The following is a 25,408-nucleotide window of genomic DNA, read 5'->3' on the forward strand; positions in this document are numbered from 1 at the left end:
AAATGGCACCGTGTAACAGGAAACTAAAACAAATGAACTGCTTAATGTGCATTGTTTATTTACCAATTTAAGCATTTCCAAACTTGATCCATTTAGTGCTGTAAAAAGTAATGGGTCAAACTGGTCTTATCAAACTGGTAGTCTTTATTTTCTACATCTGAAAGTTTTTGTTGTTTTAGCCTTGAAGAGAGAAGATTGTATTAACTGAGTGAGAGCAGTAAATACCGCACTGACATAACATTCCACTTTTTAAACTTGATCCAGACTTCGCCTCTGTGTGTTAAAAATTCCTGGACGTTTCTTCTGGCACAGAGGAACTGGCTGTTTAAACCAAAATGACCTGACTGTGAAGGAAGAATACAGAGGGTGCCCTGCTGAGTCTTTGCCTGTTCATTGGTGAGACTGAAAAGATCTCAGTGCTTAAATGATATACCTGCAGCTCTAACTCATGCTGGTCTAAGTTGAATCCACGCCAGCATAAACACCAGAGATCACCCTAGCTCCCAGATCAAGGTAAACGTGAGAGGAATTGATTGTGCAGACTGCGCTCATGTGTGGACTAAAAAGGGCTGCTATAAAAGACAAACAAAAATGAGAACTATTTTTGAGGTTATGGACAGTTCTGGGACACACTGATTTGCTTTCAGCCAGATAGCTCCTTCTGGGAATAATTAGGAGCATAAAAATGACAAAAGCTGAAGAGTCTGAAACAGGTTATAGTTTTCCCAATATATTGCCTCCGTCCTATTGCTTTAACATCTACATAATACATAAACAAGGCTATATTTATACCAAGTATTCTTTCCTGAGTAATTTCCACAACAGATAATATCCATTCATTAAAATCTATATGTACTGCCTCCCAAATTTAACTTTTCAGTGTTAAAGTAGTCTTTGACATTGCAAAATAATATTATAGCAAAAACATCTTTTAAATAGAAGTGACATGGGGTTTGAGAGCTGTTCACACTCACATTACAGACAAATACATACATTTGACCACTAAAATGAAAAGGTGCCCTACATGGAGCCATGGGGAGTACCAATTTTAAAACTGTAAATCAGTTTCTAAATTGTAAATGTAAATGAATTCACACTCCATTTTCAGTTACATCCCTGCTGCCCGTCCAAACGTTTGTTTCCTTTACTTTCTAAAAATGGATGTACCACAATGGGGCATACTACATATTAGCATATTAGCTTTACTTGTAAATCTCAAAAGACAATATTAGCTTGGCAAAAGGAGCTATAAATTATCCCTTTAAAATCCATAAATTACACGTGAAACACAATGCAAAACATTACCAAGTAGAATAGCTAACTTATTCTTTCCCTGCTCAAGATTACATTAGATTACATTCAAAAGTAGAGTATAGCTTCTCTTTCAGGTCATGCACATTTGAATATGGTCATTGGGTTAAAGCTGGAGCCAGGCTGGTACAGGGCAGTGGGACAGTAGGTGTGTGTTTGCAATACAAGTGACAGTAATGTCTGACAGTGGGCTGTGCTTGTGCTCCTGGAGGTCATGGGCAGAGCGGACCATGGCTCTATATGTGACGATTACTGAGTTAATGGCGGAGACATGGGAGCATATACACGTACACTCAGATATCTGTGACACCAACATGTCTCCTGCCAGCAGTGAGGCTATAGAAAGTGTGCTTTCTGACGGGAAAAGGGAGAGTGCACAGGTGGGGCTGGGCTGTGGACATGAGGAGCGCCTCTGTGCCAGGTTACATGTAAACAAACCCAAGGCCACAGAGAGCATGCTCAGAAAGGCTCAGAAAGACATCAAAGATACAAGAGACATCTGAAGGACACAGAGAAAGAAAGCATTACTGTATGTACTACAACAGTGGAAGAATAGTGGACCAGTGAACACAAAATGAAGCTGGCAAATTTTTAAATCATAGTTGACACAAAATTAATTACCATCAAAATGTATAACTGATGAGGCATATTTTTGTATTTTTTAATTGTAATGACCATTTATGGATTGTTTCATGCAGGTACGTTCTGCATATGTGTAGTAAAACAAACCAAAACATGTGTTCGTGGCAACATTAAGTAACAGTTTTTTGCACACATCTGTCCTTACACAATCTATTGAGAGGTTTTCAGACCCAGGAATCCAAGAACTTAACTCACTCTGGTCCGCTATTCTTCCCTGTGCGTACAAGTCTACATCTAACAGCAGAGGTCGAAAGGGATCACAACGAAAATATTGCATCTCCTAGGACTAGCTTCAATTGCTCAGTGTATATAAAATTGGAAGAAAGCTATATTGTGATATTACAGATACATTTCACTTTATAATCCTAAAATAATTTATAACAACAATAATAAGATTTGATAGCGTATTTACATAAATACATCATATAGTAATATTATTGTTAACACGGCATTATAGAAACATACACCATACATATATGTGTTTATAGTCTGTACTGTATATAGCCACACGTACCACACATACAATGAGTATACAATCAAATGAGATATTGCGATGCTGTGTTGGGTAAAATCCATTAGACATTCACATCTCCTTAATAAGAAGTTCCATGTATTGCTATAAGAAAGACAGAAATCAGTCTGTTAAGGGTTGCAGCAACATTGTACTCCCCATTTCCAAGTATTGCTTCTGGTAAAGTCCGGCCCTCCGACGTGATAATCAGCCCGAGGGAAAACAAAACTCAAAAGCGTCATGGTCAGTAGGTCCGGTTGCTGCCGTTACCGGGCCATGAGTGCGTCCAGCTGGTCAGGTTTAGTCTCAAATGGTTCAGCTGGATTAAAAAGGCGGCCCGCAGTCTGCCAGGCGGGCGAGGAGAGCAGAGGCCAGTCCGCTTCACCCCACAGCAGAGTCTAGAAGTCAGAGAAGAGATCCTGTGGGCCCAGGTGGATGATGAAGGGGGCCAGGGTCCGGGGCTGGTAGAAGGGATTGTCGATGAAGAGGCCGCCTGTAAACACACCACCAAGACGATGTTACAGACTACAGTTTACAGACACAAGAGGAAAAGTGAAAGGTTGCATGAAATTGAGGAGGAATTAGATTTTAACTTTTTTTTTATTGTCAAACATGGTTATATGCATGGATTTGCCTTATGATTCAATCCAAACATTTTCTGATGCAAGGTAGAGGCAATCAGATAATGGCAAGCTCTAATTAGGCAATGAGACCCCTACGGAATCAGCTTAATAACATTGCACATAATGATGTAAGGTTAAGGTACACTTTGTTGTCCCTTTGTTCAGAAATGAGTCCTTCGCATTCAATCCATCATTGATGTGCCGCTAGCACAACTTGTCAGGAGCAACATCTGGGGATCCATCTCCAGATCTTGAGCTAGGCTGGGTCAGGACTACATTAGCTGGGGGACTGTGCTTTTAGGTTGAAGAGAAAAACAGGTGTACCCAGAAGAAACCCACTCAGTAGGCCTGTCACAGTAACAAATTTTGAAGCACAATACATTGCTAAAGAGAAATAATATTATGATAAGAGATAATACTGAAACTACTTTATGCCACTGACACAAAGCACTGTAATGCCATTTTTAAAATAGGCAATATAAGGCATCATTAAAAAGCATGAGCTTTAACAGATAAATGGCATTCATAGAAGAATAGAAGTTATTTATTGTATGCTCTACAGCTCAAATCTTACATTATTACATAAAAATGGCAAACACTCACCACTATTACAAAGAAAAAGTACTCACTGAGCCACTGAGTAAATATTGAGCCCCAAAATATATTGTGCCAGCTTTCATATATTGAACAAGTCAATATAGTACTTATCGTGACAGGCCTACCACCCAGAGAGAGGGAGAACATGCAAATTCCAGACAGGACAGGATCTGAACCGAGGAACTCTCTTCTTAAGTCACTAGCTTAATTTCATTTTCATTTTGAAATAATAGATCACTAGTATCACACATGTACATAGACAACACAAGGCAAATGGTCAAATTGCATTCACCAAATGTTTACCTACACCACATTTGATCACATAACATTGATAATTTAAACATTTAAACAAATGACTTTTGGCTTAAAATTCATTTGTAAGTCCTACTTTTCTGTGAAAGAAATGACAAAAATAGTGTGATGTGCTGACATAAGTGGACAAAAGTTCAAAGTTATGAATTCTGCACATGCTTGGAACAGTTTGATATGTCACACAAAAGCATTATTTTAGGATCAAAATAAATGTCAGATATTATTTTTGTAGAGATATTGAGCCCCATTTTATATCGATCCACAACTTTCAACACACCACACCTGGGATAAGTCATTTAAGCAGAGACATGATGCTGACGGAGTGCAAAATGATAATGGGGGTCTGTGAAGGTTAGACATATTCCTACAGGGACCCAAGAAATCCAGTTGTATTTGGTTTTCAAAAGTCTTCCAAGTCCCAGATAAAATGAGCAATCCTCTTGAGCTGTTGGGAAATGTATTTTTAGATCCTAAACACGTTACAAGAATGGTGCTCAAAACATTATTTTATTGACCAGTGCAGTAGTGGCAGGTTTCCATATTTGGCTAATAGTTTGCATTTAATTAAATAAACATTAGCATACATAACAACACTCATTTAAAGCATTACATTTTCTATGACAATTATTAAGTGGATTCCACTAACAGACATTATGTGCTGTTGACAAAGATTGTATGTAGCGAAAACCAACCAATGGACCAATACTGTAGTTATGCCTCTTATTTGTAACCATGGAGACATCATAAGAAAGTGATGAATGATGTAATGAAGGACAACTCCGTCACGGTAGGCACTGACCTTTCGTAGATACTGATGATGTATTGGTTCCCCATTTTCTGTGTTTATCATTACTATGCAAACTTAACAAAGGGTAATGCAGTTTTCGGTTCATATAAAAACATTTATATTATAATAGCTATAGTATGTGATGTATAATGGAGTGGTATGGTGATGAGATTGTGCAGCTTCAGAATATGACAAATGCTTTAGTCATTTATGATTCCACGCATCTGTCTCCGCACGTTCAAAGCCCAGGGTCACAGGGACACACCACCCAAGAACGTGGGCTGGTTTCTATTAAATATAAGCAGATTCAAATATCTACTGTCAGTTTTATAACCCGGACTGAATGAGTTTTTTAATTGTGGGAAAGCATTGATGAAAAAATATGAAGAATTGTGGTCTTTTTTTTTTCCAGGGTCATCCAAGCAAATCATCTGCCTGCAGTGAATAGCATTGATCTGGCAGAGGTTTTTCATAAGTCCATCCTGATGCAGATGTAACCAGTTAATCTTGGTTTGGAACAGTAACAAAAAAATAAAATGACTTGAATGTATAAGTGTTGTATCAAAGTACATTCAGATGGTCGTATCCTCTATGGGCCTAAGATGAGTGGACTCTGTAAACTGCTCAATGGTGGTAGAGTTACTAAACATTGCCTATATATTCTGTACAATTCACTGGTGACTTGGCTGTATACTAGTACAAGTTCAGGAGTACGTTGTGGCGTATTTTAATTACTGATAATGCGACATACATGTACTGATTTTAAAAGACAGTATATTTGAATTTTAAATTTCATGAATAAATTAATAAACAATTATCAATCATAGCAAAATGAGCCTCACATGTGGGTTGCCAGTTTCATCCAAATCCATTTGGTTTAAACCAAAAAGAACTCTCTGATCTAACTCCTCACTACATAACCCCTCATGAATCAATGTTAGTGCAGCTTCTGCAGCTCAGTAAGTGAATTCTGGAGTCTCTGAGTTTTCACATGAGGCATGACCTGTCCATATACTGAGAATGAGGAAAAACATATGTGTCCTCTAACTGCAAGTTAATGCACTAAGCACCCCAGGTCCAGTGTGATTGTAGAAATTTTTGTGCAGGCTACATACAGTCAAAATAACTATGAATCCAACTGCATTTCAACATGTGAATTGATATTAACATGATATATTCATCTCTGACTAATCAAACCACTTTATCATCTAGCTCCATGTGTCTGAACCTTAGGTGAGATAAAACAGGCAGTATTCAGCGTGTAAAAGACATAGACTTTATTCAAACAAAAATCTATACTTCACACAGCACACAGTAAATATTTTACAGAGATGTGTGTTGTGTGGATATTGCAAAGACGATTCTCTTTAAAGCAAAGAAAAAACACAATATACATATAAGAATGAGGTAACATTTCACAGTTCAATCCTTCAAGTTTAATCTTTTAGGAACTTAAACCTGCAGTAATTCAAATTTCATAAAAGTATTTTCTTTCCTGAACAAATAGAAAAATAAAAACCAAAAAAAAAAAAAAAAAGCTTTTACAAAATCTTTATAGCTCAAGTCCCAAATCCCTTCCCACGATATTGTAGAAAAAACAGGCTGCGATTCCCTTTTGCAAAGTAGCTATACAGTAGGTGCGTTTAGTTCCCCCTTTGCTAAAAGAACTGGAAGTGGGGGACGGGGTAGGCAGGCACTTTCATGACAGGCAACAGAAGCATTCTCTTGGGCAAACCTAGAGGGAGACAATGAGAAGAGCACGCTGCATGAGTCCTGGGCAAAACACTATGTCTATATGATCTCCAAAGTACCCCTTCATATATGCTACAGGTCAGTGCCATCGCAGACAGAGCTCCCAGAAGGGGTGAAGGGGCAGAGGGGAGAGAGAGGTGCCAGAGTGTCAGATCAAAAGCAGGGAGCGTGAACAACGTGGCAACCCTCACCAGCCCAGCACCGCAGAGAGGTAATGAGGAAGACAAACATTTAGCCAGTTAACACCCAGGTCTGAGAGTTTGCTAGTTTGGTTTGATGAGCTATGCTAGGGTAAAGATTGCCCAATAAACAATAACAGTTTTAGTTAATTACTTCTCTCTATTTTGCATGGAAAATTTATCTCTTGGGCATGCGGGTCAAAATAATCCTTAATTGAAACTAACTGAACTGTTTTTGACAAATGTATAAATTAAACAAATATCTATATTGACTTGGGGCAACTTAAAGGACCTATATTATGTTATTTTCTAATCTGTTATAATGTTGTTCACATCATAAACATACCTGAAATTGTGTTTTCTTTCATTCACACATGTTTAACACAGACTTTATATTGAGTTCTTCTCTCAAATGGAAAACTCTCTGATCCACCTTGTGATGTCATGTGGTAATACAGGAAGTGCTCTACTGCATTTTTAAATGCCATTCACCTTCAACTAAAATCATTTGGATGATTTCAACTTGGAATTGTCAATCTCTACTAAACTAAAGGTAAAAGCAGCAGTTAACTTAAAAACTACGGCTTCATGACGTCACAAGGTGGTGCAGAGCATATCTGAGCTTTGGGGATGTAGACAGACTAATAATAAAACATGTGTGAATGCAACAAAACACGACTCCAGACACATAGAATACATTTTGTATCGTATAGGACCTTTAATAGTAATTGTGACATCATTGAACTGTCTCTCATTTTTCACTTGCAATGTGTAGCTGGGCCATAGCAGGACAAATAAGCAGCAGATGAAAATTAATATGTGGTTAAAATGTGGTAGTTTCTTGTAAGCACAAATTTGTCCTATTGCTTATTGAAGACTAATGACTATTAAAACTAGATCTTTGCTAAATCTCCAAAACTTACTACTAAACTATTGCAACACTTTTACACTTGGTCAATGCACTCAGCAGACACATAATATTGTTACAGAAAATGACTAGAGGGCAAAAAGAAAATAAAAATCCTCGTCCCAGGGTCTCTCAGCCACCAAGCTGGAAGGAGCGCTGAATAAATGTCATAACAGCAAGGTCAAAGTTGCTGTGAGGCTGAAATTTCTCTCTCCATAAATGTACTTAGAGTTTCACTTTAATATTTATTATTCCTAAACTTACAAAACCCTGTACTTTCTGGCCATTCACGGGGGTGGACAGTTTGCTACAGTTTATACATACACATTTTTTCTACATTATGTACTATATGTACAACAAATCAGCTAGTAAAATAACCTGATGCCCTTTCCTGAGATTTATCTATTAAAAGTGCATTCTGAATAGCAGTAGCAAGTAACTGTCAATTGTTTAGTTGGAGAACAAGTACGCAGTGAGATTTTGATGGGTCAAGGAACTTTAACAAAACACAACGTTCGAATGTTACTTTAAAAACAACGTGTTCTTCATATCCACATCTCTCAGGGGGGCAGTAAAAATCTACCTGAGGCTACCTTCTACCCGTACATAGAGGCATTCAGTGTCTGTCAATGCTGCTCGTGTACACTGTCCACAAGGCCTGGTCTGTTGAGGTGTCTGCAGGGGGACATGAGGACGTATGGGTTTGACTTTGGACCAATGGCTGAGCTGTATTTTTACCTATAGTCTGACAGGTCACTATAGGCTCTTTACTGCAATGTGCCTGGTGCCCTGGGATACACGTTTCGGATCAAGAACAAAACAGGAGCAGTGCAAAGCTGCCATGCCGCTGTGTCTTACATAAGAGTGGAGCGAAAAAGTGACAGTCGAGTAATCCCAACAGAAAAACAGTTACAACTCTACAACACAGCCACTTTTTATTTTTGTTTTGCCAAAGAATATGAGATCTTAAGGCAGTTTTGGAAAGGGTTAACAAAAGGTGAAGGCGGACAAAGTGTTTTCTTGCCAGCAGTGGTCTGATCAAAAGAGATTAAGAAAATTCAACAAAAGACAAGAGCAGACAATTAGCAAAAGCACAGAAAGATTTGTTTGCACAACAGTAGGCTGCCAAATTCTAAACCCTGATTAGGAGGAGAGGCAAGATTGAATTTATTATCAAAATGCAAACAGCGCTAGAGATGGGAGAGAGAGTGAATCGTGAGTACTAACTGAGGAGGATTAATATGTCTCTGATTTGTGAATGTAGTGGTTGCATGGTTAGCAGCTTTGTGAAAGAGCTGGTGTTAAATAGTATTAGTTGTGACCAGACATACTCACCATAGGCAGGGGCAGCAGCTGCAGCAGGACTGTATCCATACGGAGTTCCAAAACCTGAGGGTCAGAGGTCACACAGTTCATATGCTAGTAAAGCACACACACTGAACATACATTTTACCATAGTGTTTAAGTATTATCTTTCACTGCAGAAAAGGCGTCTGCCATTGCATCACACCGTGGGCTACAGGAGACCTATTTATGATATTTGCTGCTCAAATGAAGCATGACTGTTTCTAACCAGAAACATGAGCCTCCAGACTTGAACACAAATGTTACACAGTGTCTACACGTTCCCAAAAGCATGCGTGTACACATAACACGTAAAACACAGAAGCAGAGATTAAATTAAATAGCATATGAAAAATCCTCAGTATACACTATGCAGTGTGTACCTGGCGTGACATAGCCCGGAGCTGCTGCGCTCACAAAGGCCCCTCTGGCCAGAGCCGCTCGGCCTCGTCCTCTGGCGACCTGCGCTGCCACCGCCGAGGCTGCGGCTGCTGCTGCCAACGCACTCTTGGTCTGGGAATAAACACCCTGAGAAACAGACTGAATATTAATAATCATATAGGAGACACCATTTTGCATACATTCAGCAAGAACATGCAGAAACTGTAACTGCAGTTCCACAGTCATTATGGAGATATAAAGGGTATCGACTACATGCTGAGTGGTGATCTAATGAATGCCACTCATTGATCAGAAAAGACACTTATGCGACACAGTGCATTGATTACTGATGAGTTCCAAAATCCTCCACACAAGTTGAGACTAAAAATCCAATCATGTCAGCCTACATTCCCACCCACAGACTTGCATTACTGTTTACTGTAACAGATACTGTATGTGCATGTAATGCATGTGAGTCTCTCACCTGAGGCAGGATTTTCTTCTTCTTGTTTGCTGCTGCGTTGGGCCCAGAGAACAGTTTTTCCAGAGCTGCTAGAGCAGCACTGGCCTTTGCTACCTTTTTGTTGGGGCCAGCCCCACGAAACTTCTGTCCATCTACCTCCACCTGGAATAAGCAATACAGAAAAATAAAGGTCTGCTTTTCCAATACAGTTGATTGTCTTGTTGTTTACATTATGACTTGGTTAAACTGTCATAGTCACAATATAGTCATTCAAAGCTATTGTATTTAGCAGGAAATCAGCCAGAGTGTGTGAAGAGGACAGCTTGTTTAGCGCCGCCCTGCTGTCAGGCAGAGCTACTAATCAGTCAGCAGAGCACTGGAGCAGGCAGTCATGTCTGAAAACAGCACACCCACAGAGAGGTGGAGACAGCACTCCAGAGCTCCATAATAAGAAGGCATTTCTAATGTTCACCTCCACATATACACTTTCCTTATGCTCCACTATTTGTACATGCTTCAGACCTGAGAGGATTAGTAGCAGCTCAGTCTAAACCAATGTTGAATATGTATTTGTACGGCTCTCACCTCCATCACAAACCGTTTGTCATGGCTGCCTCCGCTCTCCGAGATCAGCTCGTATTTGAGACCTCGCCTCTTTTCGTTCAGCTCCATGACCGGATTCTTCCCACTTGCCGTCAGTATGGGACCCTGAGTTCTCACCTGGGATAAAAGGAAACATACAAATCAATGCACATGAGCATTAGTGTCCCCCCGTCTAAAAAAGCAACTCTAATATTTAATAGCGTGCCTCTCCTCACTTACCTCTAGTGTGTTTGAACTGTCTGAGGAGTGTGTGGGGTTATTGCTTGAATGAGTAGATGACTCGCTCTTCCCCTCTCCGTCTGATTTCTCATCTGAACTCAAGGGGTCCAAGTCTGAGTCAAACCCTGTGGGGTATCCCATTGCTTGAAGAACCTGACATAACATCATAGAAGACATGTTAATTAACACATACATATTTGCAGATATTGTATGTGCATAAAGGTTTTGCCCCAATTATCTCAGTGAACAGAATTCCTTTTTTGGGACTGAAAGGTGAGAGATAACCTAGACCAAAATAAAAATTAACCATGAAGGAGCAAATGTTCAGAGGGTGAGGAAAAGGGAAGAAAGAGAGGCCTATGAGAAAGAGCCTTATATGGGAACGGAGCGGATGGTGGATTATCCCTGCTCTGTGCTCCAGAGAGCCTCACCATCACTTTAGGATTACATGGATTTGACCACCTCCAAACCTGCACCACATACAAACCAAACACACGTATTACCAAAATACAATGGGCATGGGCTCACAAAGTACATATTGGATTGCAGACTAATCTGTAGGAAGCCAAAACCTATTCATTGTGTGATTGTTACATTTTTATACAAGTAAATCTAATCTCATTTTATCAAAATCAAAATCTCTGTGGGTTTCTCAAGTTTCTCTACAGTTTCTCTCATGTTTCGTATATGAATACGTAGGTCACTGAATGTACATGTATATTTTGGAGAAAAATGGCCCGTTCATTGAGTTCGAGTAATGCTCACAAAGTAACTTCACTTCACTTTTGGAAAAATAATTATAAAATGTATTTATCTGGGCTACACGTTTGTGTAAACATACAGTATAATTTTTAGTGCTGTCATTTGATTAAAAAAATTGAGAGATTAATTAATTATGATCTGTAATTAATTAATCTAATTAATCTATTTTTAATCTCACCTAAAAATTGCTGAGAAAAGCTTCAATTTGAGGTATTTTCATTTAAATTCATTATTACATTATTGTGGCAGATCAAAAGACTGATATAGAACAAAAAAAGTGACTTTATAAAGTCATTTATTGTTTAACAAATCTCTCCAAATTGGCTGTTGAGCCCAAGTCTCCATGAATAAGAAACTGTTTGCTGTAAAGTAGCAAAGACGAGGAAATCTGAACATAATAACTTTTGTCTACTTAAAGACAATAAAAAGTCCAGTCTTTCCTTAACCATATTAAAAATATTATTGATAGAGAAATGCTTTCTATATGAGATCACTGGTTTTAGTCCTGGTTTAGACCTGGTTTAGACCTGCTTTAGTCCTACTTTAGTCCTAGTTTAGTCCTGGAATGGGTTAGTCCTGGTTTTAGTCCTGGTGTTAGTTCTGGTTTAGTCCTGGTTTAGACCTGGTTTAGACCTGGTTTTAGTTCTGGTTTAGTCCTGGTTTTAGACCTTGGTTAGACCTGGTTTAGACCTGGTTTTAGACCTTGGTTAGACCTGGTTTAGATCTGGTTTAGACCTGGTTTAGTCCTGGTTTTAGACCTTGGTTTAGTCCTGGTTTTAGACCTTGGTTAGACCTGGTTTAGATCTGGTTTAGACCTGGTTTAGACCTGGTTTAGTCCTGGTTTAGACCTGATTTAGTCCTGGACTGGGTTAGTCCCTGTTTTAGTCTTGGTGTTAGTTCTGGTTTAGAGGCGCACAGGAGGAAGCGCGGTTTACGCAGCGTACGCAAGAAAACACGGTCCACACGCGGCTCACGGGAGCACGTCGGTGTCCGCGCAGTAACTACGGAAGGAAACGTGGTCCGCGCGTTCTCAGGTTAATGACGATGATGAAGGTGTGTGTTTGTGTTTGTGTGTGTTTGTGTGCGTGTCCCCTCATGTGGCAGGTCACTATAGGACAGTAGTGCAGACATCATGAGCCTATGCAAGTTGTTTTCAGGCGATTTTATATTTGTTATTTTCTTTTATATTTCACGTCGGAAGAAGAATTTCCAAGACACGAATGTGTTTTAACCTGTGCACTGCTGACTCTGTTCTACTGGCTCTTCTCGTGCATCGTGCGACTGACGCCGCGAACGTGAATATGACGTTTACTTACGCTGTTACTGCGCGCGTTTTGTGTGGGTTTCCGGCAATGAGTGGAATTATAAATGTGTTTTTATTTTGTGTGTTGTTGTCCCAACAACACATAAAAACAGGTTTTATAATAAAGCAACTCGCATACAGAAACACTAAAGTTAGAGATTAAAAATGAGATTAACGCGATTAAAAAACATAACGCGCTAAATATGACTATAATTAATTAATCGCAATTAACGCGATAATTTGACACCCCTAATAATTTTAGCCTGTGAAAGAAAAAGCTTTTCTTTTCTAATGCACATTCACAGTCTCATGCACTTAGGGCAAACAGGGAATGGTACATGGGCACACAAGAGACAGTTTTGATGGTGAATATTGGCTAAAGAATGATCCTGATATTATATCCCTCTCATATATCACATATAACACCAATATATTGAACAACCCTTATTGGTAATTTGGAGGCATTTCAAAGTGATAAGTGATTGGTCCATCTGATACGTCTGATCTGATACATTTGAATGGATATTAGATTTTGTAGTTATTGCATACAGTTCAGCTCCTTAACATTTGCATGCAAATGTCTATATTATTTAAAAATAGGGCATTTTCCATGCTTACTTTTACGGCGACATGGAGCTTGGCAGTCTTCTTGGAAGAGCCTGAGGCCTCATAGATGGTTCCGTCCAGGTCCACAGACATGGTGAAGACCGGAGCGTGAACCGGGCCCGACTGGGACAGCAGACGGTACTGCAGCCCCGGCCGGATCTGGTTCAAGCGCATCAGGGCATTCATTGGCTGGTTGGAGTCTATGGCTTTGCTGTCCAGGACTGAGAGAAGAATGAGAGGTGTGTGTGGTTATGGCACAAAGGCAGATTACATTACAATAGATTTTAAAACAGGGTTCTTCGAGGCTGTAGCAATTATCTTGCTGAAATGGGACAGATTGAACCAATTTGGGGATACTGCTGGTAATATATCATATTTTCAAGCCACTAAAGTAGGTTATTTTGTGATAAATAAAGGTGCCATTTTTCTCTCTCTCCTTCACTTTGCTCTATTTTACCAATATCTAAAAATGCCTCTCCGCTTCCATTAGCAGAGGCTCAACTTTGTCTGTTTGAAGAAAGAGCTGGTGAAGGTTGGGTGGCCTACTAAAACGTTTGGAATCAATACTATTGATCCTCCTCTAAGGGATGAAGGGAAGGTAAAAGAGAGAGGCAAACAAGAAGAAACAAATGGGGACGAGGACCAGGAACGTGGCTAGTTTGTGGACAGTCGAGGCCAATCATTTGCACATATAACAGCGACAAAACAATCAGTGCACTGGAGTTTCTACCTTTCCGCAGGTTTCTCTTCATCTTCTTGATGAGGTCCTTGTCATCCATCATACTGTCCTCAAAGGGCCTCTTCAGCCCTAAACCTGCACAGACACGTGACAGACACAGTGGCTAATCAGTGGCTCCAGGAGGTGTGCCTCGACAAAGTCGCACTCATGCATGACAGAACAACAATGTTGTACTAAACACACAAGCGGCTTGAAGATGGATAACGCACAGGGGAGATAAACAGCAGACATACAGCTCACAGCTGAACAAGGCCAAGACATACAAGACACAAATCCTAATTGATTCTGATTACACGTAGTAAATTTCTGTGTCAATAACTTTCAGGATTTTTAGAAAAATGAGAGTCTGCAAAATCTGTACAACTAATCATATTCCTTAAATCCTTTTCTAATAGTCCAATCAAATCTGTTATGTACCTAGCATGTTCTGCTCTGTTCATTTTGTACTTGTATTGCTTTACACAGTGTTTCACCTTGGCTTGCAAATACATTTTGTCATCCTAAAATAGCTTTCGACAGATCTGCCACTGCTACTTTGCAGAAAAAGCACACATAATAAATCTTGAAAGGTCATGTAATCTGTCTAAATGTTTCATGTGCACCTTGTATTGGCAGCTTTGACTTTTATACTACACACATGGGCAGAAAACTGCACATGCTAAAGTTGTTGTGATAAGGAGACAGAGAGACAGTTTGAAAACCACTGGAGATAAACAAAGAGGAGGAAACAGAAGACAGCTGCACTGACAAACACGTGGGAGTTTTGGACAGATAGGTGGACAGTTACGCACCTTCTTTATCTGACCAGGGGAACTTCTGTAAGGGCTTGTTGTTCGGAAGAGGATCCATCTCCAGAACTTTGTAGATTTGCCCAAAAGCCATAAGCCTGAGAGCATGCTGCAATTAAGAAGAAAAACAAATGCAAACAATTAAGATAAGACAGAAAAGAATAAGCAGAGTTCAGTTTTAATAAACTACAAATTGTTTCATGTTATTGTTAAAGGCCAAGTCATTCATTTGAAAAATGAATCTCAAATTTAATAGGTCTTAATGACATTAGCAGACATACAGAACCGTTTTGTTTATTTACAAAGCCTGATCTTGACAAGCTGAGGTGCGAGGTGGCTGTCCTAATATAAATCCATTAGGGAGGAGGAGTGTCTCAGACATTCATGAGTGGCGCTGTAGCTCATTGACAGAACAGCTCTGCTCCCCTATCTGCTCTTGTATCTGCTCCAATACAATTATCCCCATTGACATTCCAGCCTCGTCCTGCCTGCCTTCAAAGGAAATGGACGGCAGGATCCACTAAGCCATGCGGCTCAGAGGCTGCCCTGTTCACTCGACTGTGCATCTGTGTGCGTGCATGTGTGTGTCCATGTGTGTGCACATGTGTGTGGGAGTGGGTATGACGACAACACACACACTCCAGCACTGTCCTCCGGGCGTCAGAAATGGATTTATGGCTCACATTGGCAATAGTTTCTCACACTAATCATTAAAATTCAGAGCAGCGTGGCAGTTAAGATGCTTCCTGGGATGTGTGAGTGTACGGCACAGCGATGGGGCTATCTGTCTGGTAATAGGAGCGTTGCTTGCTGATCCCCGCACACTGACAGCTCTGGTGCGTGGAGCAGCTGATAACAGTGTACTTAAGAGTGAGTGGTGTGTACCTGTGCGCTGTAGGTGATGGCCTCCGCCTGCTGGTCAGTCATGTGGGCCAGAGTGTTTGTGGGCTCCTTCTCACAGGGGTCGTGTAAGCCGGGGCCACCTACACAAGTGCCACAGAAATACATACAACTTCAGGTCAAACAGGGTCAGTATCGTACAAATTAACTTACACATTATTTTATAGTAAACAAATTAGTCTTCTGTTTATTCTAATTAGCAGCTAAAGCAGAACTTACACAGGTCCATGCAAGATGGTGCCAAATGTTGTGTTAATAATTCAAGTAGTCAAAGAGGCCAAAGACGTTTATTCACAATCAGTATGGCTCGTAAACATCTCAGCACATTGTGGCAAACTGACAATTTAAATCTGATGAAAAGTAAAAGCAGTTGTGCATCATATTTATAAGTGTGTAAGATATGAAAAGTCAAAACATAAGACATCTAACCTCTGATGGTGTGACCGAAAAAGGGCAATTTCATTCTCTTACACCAACTAATCATTACCTTATGCATTTTTGAGTTTCCCATTCACCTAACACATGGATGTTTTTAGAAAGAGCCTGACATTTTAGCTTGGTTTAAGTAATAATTCCTTTACAATGCAGCTTGTGTTGTGACCTTGAATGAAAGTAGTATGTAAATGTGTGGGGCAAAGTGAGCCGTGCAATATAATCTACACTGCGGCAAATTCAGGAAAAGGTTATATAGAACTCTGCATGTTAGGGCTATACAATTAACCAGTTGTTGAGGTAATTGGTTTGTAACATATTTCTTGCATTAACTTCGTTGGACTACAGTTTTTTGCTGTTTATGAGTAACATTTAATGATGCACAAGAGCCATAATTAAGGTGCTTTGAAATGGATGGTCATGACCTGCTATAAAAAGTCATGGCTTATTGGTAATTTCTCAACCTATTAAGAGGAAAAAATACACTTGGAAATATCCTGAGCGCAGTCTAAATGAATCTGCTGCGTTGTCCAATTATCGCTTGTTTACACTCTCCCAAGTCAGTACGTGTGCCAAGAATGCAAATGCTGCCACATATGCTGCTCGACCACTTTCTTAGCTACCTCCAGCTGTCCATTATGCATCCTTTTGGATCATAGGCTCTTACCTGGCAGCAGGATGCCTGAGGCCAGGCACTCCATGACGCGACGCAGTGCTTCTCCGGCCCCCAGAGGCCTATTACAGGTCGCTATGGCCTTCTCACAAATAAGCTCCAAGGGCTGTGGGCACACAAACACACCAAGGATACCAATGTGAAAAACTCTGCCACCATAATATAGAAAACAAGTTTGTACCACTTTATAAAAACTGCACTCCTGAAGCCTGAACAAAGATTTAATTCATAATGGGCAAACTGTTTATGAACAATGATTCAGGCTTAATGACTACTTAATTAAGGGGTTACCAGCTAGGTTTAGGGTTTTAAGTAGTTACTAACCCTGAATCATGCTGAATATACAGTCAATTATTAATTAATTAAGATGTTAACAATAATAACGTGTTACCAAAAGAAATTCATATTTATAGAGTCTCACTTTGCTACTGCAAAAAGTCTCCAAGGGCACAGCAATCAGTAGTAAATTATAAAACTTTGGGTTTAAAGGTTCTATATTATGCAATATTATGCATATTATAATGCTGTTACGTCCTCAAATGGAATTGTGCTTTACTTCATTCACACATAATCCTATTTTATTATTCTGTCTACATCGCCAAAGCTCAAAATGCTCTGTTCTACTTTATGATGTCATGGAGTGGTAGTTTTCAAGTTAACAGCTACCTTTTACCTTTAGTTCAGTAGAGATCAGCAATTCCAAGATGAAATCATCCAAATGATTCTAGTGAAGACGTCTGGAGCTTAAATACACAGTGGAGCACTTCCTGTATTGCCATATGGCATAATAAGGTGGAACGGAGTGTTTTCAGTTTGACAGAAGAACTCCAACTAAATATGCAGAGTTTGTGTGTTAAACATGTGTGAATGTGACAAAACACAACTCCAGGGATGTTTCTGATGAGGAAAATCACTATAACAGTGATCAGAAAAGAGCATAATATGGAACCTTTAAGTAGGATTTATTTTTGCTTCCAGTTTACAGCATTTATAGAGTATATCTATTAAATTATTGTTTATGAGGTCCAGAAAGAAATATCTGTCACAAATAAATGAAGACACAAATAGACACAAGACACAAGAAAATGTAATTGTACTGTCTATAGGATTAAGACTCTCTTGCAGGTAATTACAGAGAACTTACCCATCCCTTGAGAGGTTCCCAAGCAGGATGTCTATTGCACATGTCCCTAAGTATCCTGAGAACTATAACGCAGGACTTGAGCCCGTTCACTCGAGCCTGAGAGAGGGGAAGATAAAGACAAGATTAAATCCAGCGCAAGACGGTAAACTGAGCAGAGTGAAAAAGAAACAGCATTTGTGCAAACACATACAGATAACAGCCTGCTTTACACCACAAAGCCACAGTTGTAATGAAGTGATTTGAGCTGTCTACCACTTCCCTCAGAAAACTGGATAGATTTTTTTATCATCATCTTATTTCTCTCTTGACTGACAAAGGCCTATTTTTTGGCTATGTATATGCGTATGTTTTTTGTAAGTAAGGTAAGTGCACTGCGGACAGATGGGAAAGGGGGGATGGTTGGAGGGAATAGGGGAAGCAATGACATACTGTACAGAGCAGGCAGGTTCACATAATAGGCAAAAAGAAAAATGAATATCAACCATTGCTTTTGTAGCCTTACGATATGACAGTAACATAAATCAAATATGTTTTGATCCAGTGAGTAGCACGTGCTTGCATTATTAGGGTCATATATAGGTTGTAGATATATTAACTGTCCATTACAGAATTAACTGTCCTAGCTACATTCGTCAGGCTACAAGAAGCATCAGGCATTGAAGACAGGAAGTGAGTGGGTGCCGACCTGGAACCACTTGGCGTGTCGCAGCGCTGCCAGGGCCAGCAGACATCTGTGTCTATCCAGCACCTCCCCCTCCTCCTCCTCAGCCTCCACTCTGAGCGCAGCAGCCCCAAACACTGCCACAAAACAATAACAACCCAATATAGAGTAGGTGAAACGCACACGTCCGCTCAGACAGTCAGACGGTGTGTGTTTTTAAATGGTGTGTGTATATGTAGGCACGCACACATGAAGTTGGCGTGTGGATGCGCACATACACACACACATGCATGGATATCTGGTACATACAAGGTGCTTTTCATGCCATAAAGTTGCCCCCCTCGCCTGGTCGAAAGTGCGTACTCTACAATGTGTGATGAATGCTTAGAAAGGTTGCCTCGCATTTTTATGGAGTGCCATTTTCAACGGCGTGATCAATCTTGGGCCAGTTAAGTGCGGTACCCCGTCACATCCTCTGTACAAGGTAAAACAGGATGCACTGTACTTTCGTGCGCATTGATGTGTTGAAAATAACCGACATTACTCAGCCCGGATTTTGCCTGTTCTCATCCATCTAACCAGCGCCAAGTCAGTCAGTGAACGGGAGGAACCTGGATCACGAGGTGAGAGACAACTTTGTGGGAGGAAGAGCACCCCACAGACATACACCAAACAAATACTAAAAGAGTGCTTGATTTACACAGATGCGGGTGCAGCCGAGACACAGCCCAGTGCAGTAAATCAATCCCCTCTTTATGTATTTGAAGAGGATTCAGTTATTTTGATCCAGTCTTCGCCAGGCAGGAGTCAAAATATGAGTTTGCTGTTCAGAGGGATTACTTAAGGTGCACTTGATTTCGCTTGTGAAGAGATGGTGCAGCAGCGAGTAATTCAAAAACACAGAATCAAGCGCTCCTAAAGTAGAACTGAAAAAGAAGGAGAAGTCTACGAGAGTTTGGCCCAAGTCTGAGACAAACACAAGACAGGAGGGGTCAAGGCACTGTTTAGTCATAGCATCGTGTTTTTGTGTATATATGTAAGTTTGAATCATGCCCCCCAGACACAACCAACTGGATCAAATCACTATGGCTATGTAAAGAGCACCGAATACAACACATAGTAAATGAATGAGTGTGTGGTTACGGAGTGGTTCTCAAATGAATATTCTAGACATTCAGCAGCTAAAGAAAAGCTGTTTTTCTGATTAACATGATCACCTTGAACACAACTTAAATACCACACTGGAGAATCAAACCTGTGACCACAGTTATGAAATTCGATTTGCTTTTGTGCTACTCATCTCATGCCATTGTTGTCAATATATGCTAAATAAGTAAATAAATTCTATCATTGATCAACAGCCAGACCTTGAAGCAGTAGAACCTAAATCTTCCATTATCCCTGAACCCCGCTTGCTATTGCTGCAGTGCATTCGCCATTATAATACATGTTTCTAGGTGACAGTAAATCTCAAGGTCTATGGAGGGTCCCAGCTGTGTGTGGGACCTGCTACTATAGTGGGTCATTATAGTCCTCGCGCTGTCTCTCTCCATGGCGTCAGCGGCCACTCTCTCACTCTGCGGGTCCTTTATCATTATCTGCTTTGTGTTGCAGATAGCATCTTATCATTTAGGCTCATCAGAAAAATCCCCACTATCAAGTCTCTCATAATGTACTGCTGCACTGCTGTGCTCTTCTGTGAGCGCAACAGTCAAAAGTGTCTGTGTCTACTCTTTTGCATACTGGACTAAATTAACATTTCAACTGTGATTCATGTATTGAACTATACACATCTGAAATACCTACACAGACAAACAAGTCCATGATAACATTATTACTTTGTTGTGAAAAGTACTTAAATGTACACTACTTAACATTTCTGGTGTAGGGTGTTTTTTCCATAGAGACTGATTTGCTTGGTATGTTCCACAATATGGCATAAAACCAATATATCTTCAGTAGGGGTGTAACAATATCCAAGTCTCATGATATTGTCATGGTATGAACCTCACGGTACAATATTTATTGAGATATCATGTGAAAGCTCACGATATGTTGGGGAGGCTCATGATTAGGGATATAACAATATCTAAATCTCCCGGTACGATATTTTTACGATATACATCTCACGGTATGATATTTATTGAGATTTTTTGTGGAGGCTAAACAGCTAAACTGTTAATATGCTACTTTTTCCTCTTAAAATGCCTTGACAAGATATAATACAAAGAACTAAGACTTAAAAGTTCTTCATGTAATCTGCACTGAAATGGAGCAAATGTTCATGGTTTATGTAGTTCCCTCTGTCTTCTTTTTAGCTATTTCTGCACCATAACTCTTCATTTAAGCAAAGAGACTATTGTGATGGTCCACGATATTATTGTGAGAACTTTAACAATACGATATCATGATATTCCAATTATTGTTACATCCCTAATCTTCAGGTGTTTTTATTTTTTAAATATCTTGAAAGACGTGAATTCTTATTGTCAGCAGAGTCTACAGAACTGTCCTGTAACCTGGCCAGGTGGTTTCTCCATGGAGATAGAGAAGTTTAATACCATACTGTGGAATATTCCAGACAAAGCAATATAAAGCATCTCTATGGATATAAGGAGAAGCCTTTAAAGTACCATACATACAGATCTTCAGAGTTTAAAGAGCATCTTCTCCACAAATATCAGCCTTGATCGCCAATTCATAGACATGTCATTTAGGTATGTAATCCTTTAAATATGGATTACTATACAATGTACTTGGGCATGAAAAGTGTTTAACTGGTGGGGTAGCAGCACATCGATAAGAAATAAAGATTTACGACAGCTTTGATTTGAAGGACTCTCATAAACAGGATGACATGCATTGATTTTTCAGGTGTTTAATTTAGCGCCTCTACTTCCATGAAATATCATACAATATTTTTGAGAATTATTTATAATGATTACAACAACATCATAAAATACACTTTAATTATTGCCATAGTTGTATTTGCATGTCAATCGGAGTGTTTTAAGATAATATGGCTTCCTTCCTGGGACTTAACTACCCGAGACAAAGTACCTCTCCATCTCCTCCTGGGCTAATGAATTCTGAGCAATTAGATGGTTACCGCAGTGTGACTGCTATCTTTATTCGTCACTTACAAAATATGGCTGTGTGAATTTCTTCTGCTTGGGGCTGTGCATGTCTCTCGGGTCGGGGAATATATGAGCAGTCATCCTCATCTCGGCGAGGTGTTTGGCGTGATGTACGGCTAACCTTCATGCTATTGCTCATCGCAGTTTGAGCCCTGAGTGTCTATGTGGGGAAGGGGCTGCAGGATGGATGGGCAGCTGGCTACTGCTTGGTTATTGATTCGGTTAAGGCTGCCTGCTAGCCACACTTCTCCATAGCATCAACAACAACCAATTATCACAAGGCCAACCAACAGGGACAGGAGGTTGGAGGCAAAACTAGTTATGAGAATGTTATTTAAGGTTATTACACCTAACTGTTTTTTTGTTGTTGCATCACATGAGTTATTGACCAATCAACCACAAGCTATAAAAGCAAAGACTACGCAACATTAGTGAAGCTGCAATATTTCTAAAAGTTCTCACACTACCTAGACTTGTTTAATAGGCTATCAAAAGTTTAAGCTCAATCATTACAAAATAGTTTATCACAATGAAAGATGCATTATGTTACTTTTCTGGTCTGCCACATTCATGTCTCCAAGGAGATATTATTCAGATGCTTGGAATGTTCCACAGTATGGCATTTAATGTCTCTTTTTTTTAAGGAAACAAGGAGTTGATTCCACAAGGCCAGATCAGATCTATGAAGGCAACCCCAATCAGTAAGAATACACTTTTTTGTGCAGGTATTTTTGTGCAGTAAAGACACCTGATTGAATAAATGCAAGGTGGATACATTTAATGCCATATTGTGTGACATTTCAGGCAAACCAGTAATATTTCCACAGACACAAGGAGGTTGAGGACGCCCCACAACAGAAGTTAGTGCAACTTTAAGAAGTATAGGGGAGAGAAATAATATACTGTACATGTGTGGCACGGTGACTAACTCAAGATAGTTTATGTAGCTGAGTGTCCATACCTAGGCCATTGTTCATGTCCGGCTGATCCTCTTCCTCCTGCACAGCCTCCTCTTCCACCCTCACTCCTTCCTCTCCCTCCTCCGCCTCCTCTTCTTCCTCCACCTCCTCCTCTTCCTCCTCTAGCTCTTCATCATCCAGGTCGTCTCTCATGGCAGGCGAGGTGAGCGTGATCTTCAGATTGAGTTTGGGATCTGTCGTCGTTTGTACCAAGATGGCGGCCTCGGGCAAACAGCTTGTGACCTCATATTTCTCTTCTGTCAGCTTCTGCAGTGTGTCAAACAGACAGCAGTGATGGTCAGGGGACAAGGACCGGACACAGGAAAGATCAACCCTGTGCTACAACCTGTGTTACAACCTAATATTGTTTCTTCATCACAAACATACCTGGAGTTGTGTTTTGTTTCATTTACTCATGTTTAACACATCTGAAACTGAAAACACTCTCTTCCACCTTGTGATGTCATGTAGTAATACAGGAAGTGCACAAATGTGTTTTTAAACTACATATGCCTTCACTAGAATCATTTGGATAATTTCAGCCCTGGAACTACCAGTCTCTACTAAACTAAACGTAAAAGGTGAGCTGTTAGCTTCAAAACTGCAGAATAATAAACCACAGTTACTCAAACATTTGTGAATAAAACAAAACGTGACTATTTCTGAGGAGATTCTAACATGGCTTAAAGATCACAAGAGTCAGTTCTGTGTAATGTAAGACATTTAACATTCTTGCACCGTTTGTGAAAATAGATATGAATTTTCAGCACACATTTGATCAAGCAGTCCAATATCCAGTAGTAAAATTCTGATTGATTATATGGCACAGCTTTTTATTAGGGATAGAATTTGTTAAACGTTTATAGCGAGTAAAATATCAGTAGTCTTATTTCATCTCATATTACTTAAGGCAATATCAGTTAGGTTCAAATGAGACATGTTGACACCATTTAGGAGCTCTATAAACAAACTTTATTGTGAGAATATTTGTGATGCTGCCCAAGTAAGCAGTGAGCAGTGAACAGTGTCTGCGTTCACTTTGACTCTGATGAGAAAATCGGACTGTGGTCACTGGGTTGAGATAGAGGAGATTACTCCTGCCCACACTCCAGACCAAACACAAGGCTGTATTCCAGCTCTGTGCACCACTTAGCTGCTAACACACACACACACATTAATTACTAATTTTACTAAAAACATTGACAAAGATGGAGTACATTTTTTATACCAGTGGTTGAAATAAATACTAAATATCACCTGTGTTTGTATATTTACTTGGTGTTTGTTTTTATGTTAGATGTTCCAGATCTTCCAAATGTATCCATGCTAGGAATGAATATAAAACAAGTTATCGAGATTGTGTCAACAATGTTAAATATTACCAACCCCAGATCAAATTCTGTGTCTTAAATTTTTTGGTTGGGATGCACTGATCCAGCTTTTACAGTTCTGACACCGATTTTGATACTAGCTTTAAATATCTGCAAATATCGGCTGATATCAGTATAGGAACTGAAAACAGCATTTATTTCCTTTAAACTAAACTAAAATAAGACAAGACTTCTCCAATGTTTTCTGTATCTGTTATTTATCCCTCAAGTATCTACTAAACAGCTTTGTATAAATAAAAGTTTAAACATCATGAGACTTTCTGGTCCAACTGCAACTTGAAAATAGTCTTATTACATTAATTTATCGGTCTAACCAGGATATCAGATATTTGATCCAGCAAACTTTTCAGTATAGCGATGATATCCAATACAAGTTTTGGATCAGTGCATCCCTACTTTCTTGTCATTAAGTTAATACATTTTCAGTATATTGCTTTTATTGAATAGTGAAAGATTTATAAATGCAGAATTATCAACAATTCAGAACTTTGAAAATAAATTCTTCATTTATTAACCATGCTTTATACACCATAATAAATAATATTCCCTCTGTTCTCTTTGTATGTTTTGTACATGTGTGTGTGTGCATGCACGCGCGTGTGAGTGCAAAAATGACAGCTTCACTTAATGCTGTGACTTGTTAATGAAGAAACTCTACACTGATGTGGTGACGAGAGCGGTAATCACACATGACTCATCCATAATAGAACAGCTCCCAAGAACCCACTTAATGATATTACGACTAGCCTTCCTCTCCTTATGCAAACACTATCAGTATCCAGCTTTACACTTCTATCATTATACCTTCTAATTGAATTGTTATGAATTAAAATACATAGTAAGGTAAGAGCTGATAAGAGGGTGGAAATGGAAATGTCAGAAAGACTTTCTTCTGGAACCTTGCAGGTAGTCTTCCATGCGTGTAATAAAGGAGGTGAGTAGGAATGTCCATTAATTTCAAACAGCAGTTATTGATAACTGTTCACTCTTAGTTTTTGTGTATCTACATTTAGCCACAGTATCTGTATATTGCAGATTAATTGATATGTTTCTGTTTTTGTCACTGGCCTCACACAGACATTGAGGATGCATTTACACTTTTCCTGGTTTAGACCTGGTTTGAACCTGATTAGTTTGGACCTGTTCTAGTCCTGGTTTAGTCCTAGTCTAGGTCATGTTTCATTCCAATTTTAGTCTCACCTTCGATATGGTGGGTGGGTATTTAATACACTGTGGGGAGTAAAATCAGTATATACATAGACTTGCAACAAGGGTACCTGCG

The 25,408-nt window shown here is 39.6% G+C and overlaps 1 protein-coding gene across 2 annotated transcripts in view; it reads right to left on the reverse strand.

The window, feature by feature from the left end:
* Nucleotides 1-913: 913 nt before the first annotated feature.
* Nucleotides 914-25,408, reverse strand: part of strbp (spermatid perinuclear RNA binding protein) — a 91,458-nt gene continuing 66,963 nt past the window's right edge. The window contains exons 6-19 of one of the 2 annotated variants that reach the window (XM_055153409.1): nt 22,738-23,002; nt 18,664-18,776; nt 17,979-18,074; nt 16,829-16,940; nt 15,715-15,812; nt 14,833-14,938; nt 14,033-14,116; nt 13,315-13,523; nt 10,632-10,784; nt 10,395-10,529; nt 9,831-9,971; nt 9,349-9,493; nt 8,957-9,010; nt 914-2,957 (exon numbers count right to left, since the gene is read on the reverse strand). In XM_055153409.1, the coding sequence (XP_055009384.1) occupies nt 2,863-2,957; nt 8,957-9,010; nt 9,349-9,493; nt 9,831-9,971; nt 10,395-10,529; nt 10,632-10,784; nt 13,315-13,523; nt 14,033-14,116; nt 14,833-14,938; nt 15,715-15,812; nt 16,829-16,940; nt 17,979-18,074; nt 18,664-18,776; nt 22,738-23,002 (1,806 nt within the window). In that variant the 3' untranslated portion in view covers nt 914-2,862. Of the gene's footprint in view, nt 2,958-6,036; nt 6,519-8,956; nt 9,011-9,348; nt 9,494-9,830; nt 9,972-10,394; nt 10,530-10,631; nt 10,785-13,314; nt 13,524-14,032; nt 14,117-14,832; nt 14,939-15,714; nt 15,813-16,828; nt 16,941-17,978; nt 18,075-18,663; nt 18,777-22,737; nt 23,003-25,408 lie in introns of those variants that run through there. The other variant, XM_020940246.2, reaches the window with a different exon arrangement.

The sequence above is a fragment of the Boleophthalmus pectinirostris genome, unplaced genomic scaffold (genome assembly GCF_026225935.1).
Source record: "Boleophthalmus pectinirostris isolate CB_2022bp ecotype Guang Dong unplaced genomic scaffold, ASM2622593v1 HiC_scaffold_18, whole genome shotgun sequence".
Taxonomy (NCBI): domain Eukaryota; kingdom Metazoa; phylum Chordata; class Actinopteri; order Gobiiformes; family Gobiidae; genus Boleophthalmus; species Boleophthalmus pectinirostris.